This window comes from Muntiacus reevesi, chromosome 4, assembly GCF_963930625.1.
Source record: "Muntiacus reevesi chromosome 4, mMunRee1.1, whole genome shotgun sequence".
Taxonomy (NCBI): domain Eukaryota; kingdom Metazoa; phylum Chordata; class Mammalia; order Artiodactyla; family Cervidae; genus Muntiacus; species Muntiacus reevesi.
In genome coordinates this window covers 13,567,082-13,579,331 of record NC_089252.1, presented here as the reverse complement: position 1 = coordinate 13,579,331, position 12,250 = coordinate 13,567,082, and the positions used below count along the sequence as shown (strand labels likewise).

The window sequence follows — 12,250 nt, the reverse complement described above, 5'->3', positions numbered from 1 at the left end:
AGTGCTGCATTTTATATTTGGACAGTACTTTGTTCAGGATGCCGTAGTCCCTTTAGGACCCAGGCCTGTATATGTGTTACTTCATCTTCCTAGTGGGGTCTTCCTGCTGTCCATCCTTCAAGGTGAAGCACAGGCCTCAGCATCTCTGAGAAACTTCTCTTAACCACTGAAGGAAGCCGATGACATTTTTGTTTCTTTTCTGCTCCCACAGCATTTGGTTTGTTCCTTTACTATATTATATTATCATCTTTTTTTTTTTTTCTGATTTGCTTTCCTTTTGAATTATAAATGAAATAGTAACATTGAAGCTCCTTTAACAATTCCACTTCTCCAGCCATTTTTTATCCTCAGAAAAATAGTCACTCATATCTTTTCATATATTCTGTATGCAAATTGCAAGCATATGTATGCATGTATGGTTTATATGATGAAAAGTGAAAGTGTAAGTCGCTCAGTCGTGTCTGACTCTCTGTGACCCCATGGACTAGAGCCCGCCAGGCTTCTCTGTCCATGCAGTTCTCGAGACAAGAATACTGGAGTGGGTTGCCATTCCCTTCTCCAGGGGTTCTTCCCAACCCAGGAATCGAACCTGGGTCTTCCTCATTCCAGGCAAATTCTTTACCGTCAGAGCCACCAAAGACATCTCTTAAAATTAAGGTAAATAGGAATATCCTATACGTGTTATTAAAATCATGCCTTATTAACTGAACAGTATAATCTTGGACATTTCTCATCTTTAAGACATATAATAATTGGTGTCTGTAAAGATGGAAACACAGGCAAATGAATATCAAGGCAACTGATGTCAAAGGTCTCTCTAACCTGTAGAAAAACACTATGGTTTTAAACTTTATGGATACCTATAGATCTACCTTATTCTTTCAAAACAGCAGCATACTATTTTATTGCAAGTTTATTTTATAACTTATTTTACCAGTCAGCCTCTTTGGTAGGCAGTTGTTTTATTTCTAATCTTTTTCTGTAACTGTATTAGTGAACAGAGTTTTGTATATGTTTTTCCATATTCTTGAATAAGTAGCTTGCATTGAAATTATTGTCAAAATATATATGCCTTTATCACAATTTTTCATAAAATTTTTTCACATTTTGAAAAATTATTTTGTGACAGTCATTACTATTATAAACTACCTCACCACTTTTATTTCTGTTTGTTGGTTAAATGAAAACTTCATTTTTATTTTAATATTTATGTTTTATCTAGTTTCTTTAGTGATGTCTCTTTATAGTTTTAATAGGTATTAGATGGGTCCCTATAATTTGTAGGTATAGCATCATGCTATCTGAAAAACATTAATGTATTATAAATACTATATATGAAATAGATGCTGAATTCCTAATGTTAAACTCACCTTACATCTGTAACATATATCTTAACCAGTCTTTTAGTATCTTTCTGAATTGGATTTGTTTAATGTTTTTTAAAGGCATTTTTAAAAGCAATATTTCTTACTATGGTGTGGCTCAGAAGGAGAGAGATTCTCCATTAGAATTTGAGGAAGAAATGACATTTGAGATAGACATTGAAGGAAGAGTAGAATTTTCAGAGTTGGACTTGAGTTTACTTTCCAAGTGGAGAGAGCAATATGAGCAAAGGCAAGGAGATTGAAACATACAGGAAAAATAGAAAATATTTCACTTTACCAGAAGTATGGGATATATGTTTCTGTCTGGGAACCGTGGTCAGAACCCATGTCTCTAACTATAAATGCCTATATGAAGAATTACTCTTAATTCAATAAGAAATAGTGATTTTGACATGAAATGTTGCATTTGTATTCTAAAGCATTAGAATTAACTTCTTCTTTAGAAAAATGATGATTACTATCTAGATGGTATTTCATAGCTCTTGAGAAATTTTTACTGAATTGTCTGAGATAGAAATCTGATTTTTTTGTTTGTTTGTTTTGCTTTACTTATATGCTTATATCCTTCGTGCCTGGGGGGATTTTATGTTTTTCGAATGTGACTATGTAATGAACAAACAGCCTTTGCACTTACTATTGAAGTTAATTTATTTTCTTTTTTTTTTTTTTTTTTTTTTTTTTTTTTAATATTATTTTATTAGTTGGAGGCCAATCACTTTACAACATTTCAGTGGGTTTTGTCATACATTGACATGAATCAGCCATAGAGTTACACGTATTCCCCATCCCGATCCCCCCTCCCACCTCCCCCCCCACCCGACTCCTCAGGGTCCTCCCAGTGCACCAGGCCCGAGCACCTGACTCATGTATCCCACCTGGGCTGGTGGTCCGTTTCACCATAGATAGTATACATGCTGTTCTTTCAAAACATCCCACCCTCACGTTCTCCCCCAGAGTTCAAAAGTCTGTTCTGTACTTCTGTGTCTCTTTTTCTGTTTTGCATATAGGGTTATCGCCACCATCTATCTAAATTCCGTATATATGTGTTAGTATACTGTAATGTTCTTTATCTTTCTGGCTTACTTCACTCTGTATAATGGGCTCCAGTTTCATCCATCTCATTAGAACTGATTCAAATGAATTCTTTTTAACTGCTGAGTAATATTCCATGGTGTATATGTACCACAGCTTCCTTATCCATTCATCTGCTGATGGGCATCTGGGTTGCTTCCATGTCCTGGCTATTATAAACAGTGCTGCGATGAACATTGGGGTGCACGTGTCTCTTTCAGATCTGGTTTCCTCGGTGTGTATGCCCAGAAGTGGTATTGCTGGGTCATATGGCAGTTCTATTTCCAGTTTTTTAAGAAATCTCCACACTGTTTTCCATAGTGGCTGTACTAGTTTGCATTCCCACCAACAGTGTAAGAGGGTTCCCTTTTCTCCACACCCTCTCCAGCATTTATTGCTTGTAGACTTTTGGATAGCAGCCATCCTGACTGGCGTGTTCAACACTCATTTATGATTAAAACTCTCCAGAAAGCAGGAATAGAAGGAACATACCTCAACATAATAAAAGCTATATATGACAAACCCACAGCAAGCATCACCCTCAATGGTGAAAAATTGAAAGCATTTCCTCTGAAATCAGGAACAAGACAAGGATGCCCACTCTCACCACTACTATTCAACATAGTGTTGGAAGTTTTGGCCACAGCAATCAGAGCAGAAAAAGACATAAAAGGAATCCAGATAGGAAAAGAAGAAGTGAAACTCTCGCTGTTTGCAGATGACATGATCCTCTACATAGAAAACCCTAAAGACTCTTCCAGAAAATTACTAGAGCTAATCAATGAATATAGTAAAGTTGCAGGATATAAAATTAACACACAGAAATCCCTTGCATTCCTATACACTAACAATGAAGTTAATTTATTTTCATAAAAATGAAGGAATGGGTAGTTTGAATACAGAAAGCAGATGACTAACACAATCATATTGTGATCAATGACTTAAAAAGATGTGTATTCTTCTGAATTTCTCCTTCTTGGAGAATCTAATAATAGTGCAGCCTTTTTTATTTCATGCAATAAGTCTTTTCTGTACTTGGGAAAGCACACCAGGTGGTACATTCAGCAGCGTTTCCAAGGTGTGCCTGGTAATGAAGGGTAGCAGTGAAACTGAATTACTTAAACTCCTAAGAAGGATACTTGATTAAACAATTTTGTTATATAATTTTTTTCTTAGAATATACATAGAAGAATATCTAGAGCTGTAAGATGCCATAAATCCTAAATAAGATAATAGAAAATCAAACATTTATTGATCCAATTAAAATTTGTTTTTAGAAACAGAACACTATATAAGTATTTTGATAAAGTCATTTGATTTTCCTGGCCATTGATACTGATATATTTGAATAAGAATTAATAAGGCAGTTATCACAGAGTGTACTTCCCTAGAGCTTTTGCAGTAAAGAATCTGCCTGCAGTGCAGAGACTTGGGTTCAATCCCTGGGTCGGGGAGATCCTCTGGGGAAGGGAATGGCACCCCACTCCAGTATTCTTGCCTGGAGAATCCCATGGACAGAGTAGCCTGGTGGGCTATAGTCCATGGGGGTCGCAAAGAGTTGGACACGACTGAGCAACTAACCAATTACTACACCTAAGCCAATTAACCTTTCATTTAGTTTTTTGTGAAAAATAAATCATATTTAATGGTAAAATCACATGTATTGCTTTTGGCCAGCAACTAACCAATTACTACACCTAAGCCAATTAACCTTTCATTTAGTTTTTTGTGAAAAATAAATCATATTTAATGGTAAAATCACATGTATTGCTTTTGGCCAGCATTTGGGCAACTGTAAAAAAGGTTGACTATGTCAGTATAAGAAAAAAAGATGAAAAGAATATATTTTGGTATTAAATAACGGAAAATAGGATGTTGGGAAGTAATCATCTTCATGGAATTTTTTAAATGGTGGAAATGATAAAGAGTAAATAAGCAAGTAATCGCAAATACTGGGCTTCCCTGGTGGCTCAGCTGGTAAAGAATCTGCCTGCAGTGTGGGAGACCTGGGTTCGATCCCTGGGTCAGGGATCCCCTGAGTTATAATCGCCTGGAGAAGGGAATGGCTACCTACTCCAGTATTCTGGCCTCCTCTGGAGAATTCCATGGACTGTATAGTCCATGGGGTCGAAAAGAGTTGGACACGACTGAGCGACTTTCACTCTCACAAATGCTGTAGTTGTTAGCAAAATACAGAAGGAAAGAGTTATCCATGAGGTATAAATATAAATATTTAGCCAGGGATTTAACCTTGTTTCTGGGCTCAAGGAAAGATGACTAAAATTAAACTGGTAATCACAGTGTCTTAATATTACCTAGTTGAATTTTGACTGCCTGAGTAGCAATTAGAACTGGAAGATAATAGATGCTGTCAATTTTCTTATGAGTTATGTGAGTTTCTTCAATTTGTAATTATTTTTGAAAGCAAAACTTTTGGATTGGGAAGGGCTAAGAAGTATTTATAGAGTAAGATGGAAAATATTTCCATTCTTAACATTAAGGGAAAACTCAGAAAGGTAAAAACAACTTTCTTGATGCTTTGTTTTTTTTTCAGTCTGAATTATCTCACTGTTTATCAGGAGAAGTAGGAGAAATTTAGGTTTAGAAATTTGTTTTCTTCAAGCCAGTTTTGGTAGTTGGCAGGAAAATAAACACTTCCTTTACCTGAGTGCTAAAATATGTACTTCAGTGTAGTTTCCATTTAAGAAGCAACCCAAATTCTCTAAATTCACTGAACTTCAAATTCTCTTAAAATAAAAAAAAAAAAAAACAATGTAATATTTAAAAAAATCCCAACCAGGAAACATTATGAAATAGAAACACTTTGAAAACTTAATAGTTTGGAGTTTCACATGTAATCTTGGGCCTAAAATGCCATTGCTGTAAAAAGGATCTTTTGTTAATTTCTCAGCTTTATATGAACCATGTCAATCATTTTTCTTAGTTTTTGTTTTTTTTCTCTGCTTTGGGGATGCTTTTTTTTTTTTTTAATTTTTTATTTTCTATTAGAGCATGGCTGATTAACAGTGTTGTGTTAGTTTCAAGTGTACAACAAAGTGATTCAGTTCTATATATACATGTATGTATTCTTTTTCAATTTCTTTTCCCATTTAAATTATTACAGAATATTGAGCAGAGTTTCCTGTGCTGTATAGGTCCTTATTGGTATCTGTTTTAAATATAGCAATGTATACATGTCAATGGGATACTATTTTAAACAGGATGTTTACTGGTCACTTACTCTGTGCCAGGAACTATTCTGTGACTTTTTTGCTATTAATTGATTTAATCCTCACAACTCAGTCTCTAAGGTTTATGTGATTATGGCCATTTTAAAGAAGAGGACCCAGTGAGGCACCAAGAAGTTAAGAAACCTTGGGACCTGCCCAAGGTAACACAACTGATAAGTGGTAGATTAAATTGTTTAACTTCATATTTAGGAATACCCATAACTTGTGTATAATCATTTGCATTTTTCTAATACTGTTTTATTTTTTGTTTGTTTTCCAGGATTTGTTGATGTACCTATTACAGCTGGTCCAAGCTCTCAAATATGAAAATTTTGATGACATAAAGAATGGATTAGAACCTACCAAGAAGGATAGTCAGGGTTCAGTGTCAGAGAGTGTGTCAAATTCTGGGATGAATTCTGCAGAAATAGATAGGTATGGATATCCAGGGAGGACTTATTTTCAAATCTGATAGTTTTCTACCTTTTCAGACCATCTTCTTTTTCCCAGATATACCAAACCCTCGTTGGTAATAAGTTTGAAGGTCTACCAGTGAACTTGGCATGTGTGCTCACAGACCACAAACTACTGTATTATAGGGCAGTGTTTTAAAAAGCAAGCTGTAGAGTCAGAATGCCTGAGTTAAAATCTTGACTCTACCAGTTACTAGCTGTGTAAACTTCTGCAAGTTAGATATTCTCTCTGTGGCCCTGGCCCTAGTTTCTCATGTTAAAAATGAGGATACTGCAATAGTAACTGATCTTTAAGGACTGCTGAAAGGAGTAGCACATAAGCATTTAGAAAAGTGTCTGATACCTGGTGCTTTGTAAGTGTTAGATGTCATTGCTATTCATGCAAAAAGAAAATGAGAGATGAGGCATATAGTGGACTCAGACATTTTTATTGTAAAGTTGTATATTGTATTGACTGCTTTTCACCTCTTCAGTAGTTAAAGCAACCTGTTAATTGAATTGAAAGTTGGCTATTAACAGTAATAACAGTTAAGAACTCTCACCTCTGTAGCAGACACCAGGAGATGGCCCACATATATTAAACTTGTTATTAGTAATCCTCTGAGGTAGGTGTTCATATCGCTAATTTAGATATGAAGGATTTAAGGAGAAGTAAATTCCCAAAGTCTTCCATGTTGCAAATTAGGTAGAGTTGAGTCCAAAGCCCTTGTTCTTTCTACTTTGCCATTTTTCTTTTCATAAAATCTTAAAATTTGAGATAAATAGAAACATTTGTGTGAGAAATTCTAGGTTTAGTGGTATAAAATTGTTTTGTGAAGAAATCATGAGATTTGTTAATGACAAAGGAGGTCGAATTCAGATTATCTGAATTAGTACAATTATTTTGATTATCACATGAGTTCAAGATTATATTTCTGAATTTTTGTTGATGATAGTGCTTTTTTTTAATCTGCTGTTTTTCACTTAGAAGGGAACTGAGAAACTGGGGAGGGGGGGAAGAAACATTTTTTCCTATATAGGCTCCTTTATGTTTTCCTGTTTTTAAGAGGGGAGATCCCTTACATTTTCTCCCACTGTACATTAGAAGGCTTCAGTCTTTAGGCATGTTTACTTAGCTTCGTCTTACTCTTGCCACTTAGAGCGTTTTATTAGAACTCTAAGATTTTATGACAAGATGTAAACTATAAACTGTAATATCTGCTGGTCACCAATTTGTATGCTTTTTAAAAGATGAGAAAGAGATAGGAGTTGTCTTATGGCCAAATATATTTGGAAAATACTGGCTTAAAGTAAAATGTGCTTTTTAAAAACACTGTACTATTTATCAGAAACTTCAATGTATGCAAACTTGCACATACATCTCAAAGATGAATCACCCGTATTCTTTGACTATGAAGCCTCTTTTCCAGAATCTAATGTGACTCAATGCTACCCAGAACACACACTTTAGGAGATGGTACTTTATCTAGACTCAGTTGTGGTGAACTGTGCTGAACATATGTATCTTCTCTTACAGAAAGAGTATTTTACATTTCAGTGTATTATTTTTTCAGCTCCCAAATTATAACCAGCCCTCTTCCTCCAGTGTCTTCCCCTTCTTCTGCATCTAAAACAAAAGAAAGTTCAGATGGTGAAAATCTGGAGGTGAGTATAAAGCTTTTCAAGTTTCCTGTAGGAGGGATCCTACCAAGTAAACATTTTATATTGGTCTTGAAAATATTGATTTTGATGAATAATTACAACTTTATGAAATAATTTGGTTTATGATACGTGTTTGTAACTTTTCCTTTCAGCAAAAAGTGCCATCTTCAGTTCAAGGCATTTTATTGGTGCCTTTGGACATGTTAATATAAATGGATTGAAATACAATGTAAAAATAAAGTGGACCTAAAATATTTTATTAAGGAAACTCAGAATACTTATTGTTAACACATTTATGAACATTACTGTAGTTGTTGGTGTTTGTGATTACCTTGTAGAAATGTATGACTTTGATGCTAGGGAGATACACTAAGCTGCTCTTAAGTTCTTTTAGCTAAGCAGAGTAATTTGTGAGGTAAAACAGGTCTATATGGCTAGTGCTACTCTGAAAATTATGTTTGGGAGCACATTTGCAGAAGTTCATCTAGTATGTATTGTTGATTTTTATCGCTACAACTTCTAATTTGAGAAGAATCTTTCATATCCCTGATGTTGAAAATAAGTAATACATGCTTGATATTATAAAGAGGTTTGTTTTCTTTTAAATGCATATATTCAATATCATTTCTTTTAGTCAAATTTTTTAGGAGTTAATATTGTTAACTGAGTGAGGTTTTTTTTCACTATTAATTGTTAATTAGAGTTTACTTGTCTCTGCCTACCTTTTGATATATCAGAAAATACTGAAAAAAAAATTACTGGATCATAGAATCCTTAAAGGAGCTCTTTAAGGAACCGTTTAGCTCCAGTTTATTTTTCTCTTTCTAAAGGGGCTGATTGAGTGATTCAGTAATCAGTTCATTCACATGTATTTTTTTGAGTTCTGTGTACCAGATATTGTAGGTGCTAGACCTGATACAGCAGAGAACAAAACAGTCAAAATCTTTTCTCTTCATGGAGTTCATTCTAGTGTTTGGGCTGATGATAGTCAATAATATTTATATACCGTAAAAGAGTAGAAGAAAAATCAGAAAAGAATGAGAGAGAATGTTGGGGTGGGGTTAGGTGATTGAAATTTTGAAAAGACTGTTCAGGGAAGGCCTCCCAGGAAAAGTAACATCTTTTGTAAAATGAAGCAGGTGAGGAAACCGTGTGGTGATCTGGGGGATGAGCACTTTAAGCAGAGAGAACAAGGAGTACTGTTTATGTACTGCTGCACTGGAACATCTAAATGCATTGATCTCTACCTTTTTCTTTATCAGTACCCTTCAATATTTGCTTTCTTCTGAGTACAGCTTTTATCCCAACTCATCATTTTAATCATTCTTCAGTTCTCTTGGCACAGTCTTAACCCTTGGTAACCCTGATTAATTACCTAATTGCTCTGTGCCTTAATACTTGGGAAGAAATCACATAGCCTAGCATGTTGATATCACCATACATTCATGAGCAGAAACATCAGGGGGGCACTCAGCACTGCCTGCCTTCCTCCATCCTCTAGGTGGTTGCTCTCCCCACTCCACAGTGACTCTCATACCTTTTCAGCCCTGTTCCTTATGCCCCGCCTTCCAGTTTCTAGATCACAATTCTGCCTCATTTTTAATGGAAACAAATAGAAGTCATTAGATAAAAATAGTTGCCATTTTCCATCACCAGATTTACAAATGTGAATCTCTTCCCATTCTTTACTTCTGTTTTCTTAACAATGAAAAATAACTCCCTTGAAAGATATGCTCTCTTCTTTTCCTGGTAGAAATATTCAGATATGTGTTAGTATCTCTCATTTAAAAAATTCAGAAATGGAAAAAAAAAAAGAAAAATTCTTCCCTGATACCACATCCTTCAAAACAGCATCTAATTTTCTTTCTTCTCTTCATAATCAAGTTTCTCAGAAGAGTTGTTTGTCCATCTTGACTCTCCTTCCTTTCTTTTTAGTCCTTAATTCACATCATTCTGGGCCTTTGTTTCCCATCATTATATTAAAACTTACTTTGCTAAAATAAAATAGTAAATGGCTTCAGTGTTTGTGGTTGTGTGTATTTATTTTAAATTCCTCCCAGCATTATTCAGGAAAATAAATGACTACTTTCGTGAAAAGCTGATAACTCTTTTCATGGTTTGAGTGATACCATACATCCCCTGTTTTCCTCTTCTCCTCTCCAGCCGTTCCTTCTTGGTTTCCTTTATCAGTACTTGTTGCTTGACATCTTACTGTTCCTCAGGGTACTCATTGCTAGCACATTTCTGTCTCCTGAGTTTTAGATTTATATATCCAGATATCTACTTGATTTCTTTTATATATCTGACAGACATTTCAAACTTAATATTTCAAAATACAACTCTCTCCCCCAACACTCTTGCCTCGCTTGCAATTTCTGTGATGTAACAAATCCATCCATTTACTAAATCCATAAATTTAGGGGTCACTGTCAGTTCTTTTTTGTTTCATACATCCTCTCCATCAGCAAGTTCTATTAATTATACTTCCAAAATATTTTAATAATCTATTGCCTCTTTGTCATCATTCAGCCTTCTAGACTACTGTAATAGCATGCTGACTGATCTCAGGTCTGTACTTCTCAGAGCAAATAGAGTCATTTTCAGAAAATGTAAAGCAGACCACCTCACTCTCCTGCTTTTTCAGATCTTTTGTTGATTATCGATTGCTTTGAAAATAGAATCCATACTCAGTAGTGTTCATTCACAATCTGGTCTTTGCCCCCCTTTCAGCCTCCTTTCCTTTAGTGTTCTCTGGATGTCAGCTACATCGGGCCTTTTCAAAGTTCCCTGAACAGTGAGATTCGGGGCCTTGGTACATAGCATCATGCTGGTTGTGCCTAAATATCACATCCTCATTGCCGCCTCTAACCTCGCAGTCCAAGTTCTTTTTATGGCTTCCTTTAATGTACCTCTCCTCCACTAAATGTTAAGCTTCCAGTAGAACCAGGAACTCTCCAAACCATGATGTCCTTAACCTCTCTCACATATTGCCTTGTTTAGAATAAATATTAGATAGATGGGATGGAGGGATAGATAGATGCATGAAAATCTGGTCTGTGTCATAGATATGTAGATGAAAACTGATAGGCAAATGTAGACTCTATTTCTCTCCTCGTTAATAGCAGATGGTAATATATATATACATTTCTTTTAATTCTTTCAGCAAGATCTGTGTACCTTCTTGATATCAAGAGCCTGCAAAAACTCAACACTGGCTAATTATTTATACTGGTATGTGAAATAATTTTTTATTTTATAGTCACTGTTTAGGACTTTTTTTCTCCAAATTGTAAACAAAAAGGCAGTTTAAAATAAAGTAAGAGCAATGATCAAAATCCTGTACAGTATTTATACTTAGCTGTATTTCTTTGCAATTATGCTCATGGATATGATTGTTAGCATCACAGTTTTTCTTCCTTTTACTAACTTTCTAGGATCTAAGATAAAGCTGGGTAAGTTAATTGATTTTTTTTTCAGTTTGATATCTGCCTTTTATGCTATTTAAATAGTGTAAGTATGATACTTTATTGTAATTCAATATTTTCACATTATTCACTAAAATACTGCAATCATGCTAAAGTAGACAAAATTTGAAGTTACGTATCTCATAGATGAGGAAGCTGAGGCAGAGGCATGATGTAGCTGAACTTGCTAAAACTTGAGCTGGGATTAGATCATTGATTTCACATTTTGCCATTTACAGAGTACTTTCAGTGACCTTTTCTCATTTGTTCATGTGAAGTTTAATAGGGCAAATGTAAGTATCTGTATTTTTTGTGAGAACAGGTTTCCTAAATGAGTTGAAGGAAAGAAAGAGAGGGAACTAAGGCATAGAAAGGTTAACTGACTTCCTGAGACACAATTAATATGAAGCACAGCTCCCTTTTGTCATAGAATTTTAAAGTGTAAAGAACAAGTAGCTTAAGCCACAGGAGAAATCCTTTGTTTTTTGTTCAGTTAAAGAAAGCACTAGGATTAAACACGAGACAAGAGAACCTTATCCAGTTTTTAGAGCAAACAAAAGGCAAAGCCAGTTGGGTGCGCTCTACTTCACACCTTCTGTACATTTGAGAGAGCATTTTTTTAAACTTCCCAACAAACCTGATATTTGTTTAACTATAGAAAAGATCCCTGATTTAATCTTACTGCTCAGTTTACTATGTTTAACTGTGTTTTTCTGTTGACCTTTGTAGTGGGAAGAAAAGTAATGCCATGCTTTTCTTTAGCAATTTAATATAATATTCATAAAACTATATTTCCCTCACAGTAACTTTCAGTATGTCCTTGAAAATACATCCACAGAATGTTGTGGCTAGTTGTTAATCACTGTTTTGACTTTGAAAAGTTTGCTTAGAAATTATTATATTACCAAATCACTACTATTTCCCTTTAATGCAGCCTCTTGCTTCCTAAAGTTCTCCATATTACAGTTTGAATTCTTAAGTGTATG

General features: G+C 34.9%; 1 protein-coding gene across 1 annotated transcript in view; it reads left to right on the top strand.

The window, feature by feature from the left end:
• The window catches only part of PIK3C3 (phosphatidylinositol 3-kinase catalytic subunit type 3), a 158,475-nt gene that overhangs the window by 74,285 nt on the left and 71,940 nt on the right, over nucleotides 1–12,250 (top strand). The window contains exons 11-13 of the mRNA XM_065932329.1: nucleotides 5,967–6,121; nucleotides 7,713–7,803; nucleotides 10,964–11,031. Coding sequence (XP_065788401.1) covers nucleotides 5,967–6,121; nucleotides 7,713–7,803; nucleotides 10,964–11,031 — 314 coding nt within the window. The remainder of the gene's footprint in view (nucleotides 1–5,966; nucleotides 6,122–7,712; nucleotides 7,804–10,963; nucleotides 11,032–12,250) is intronic.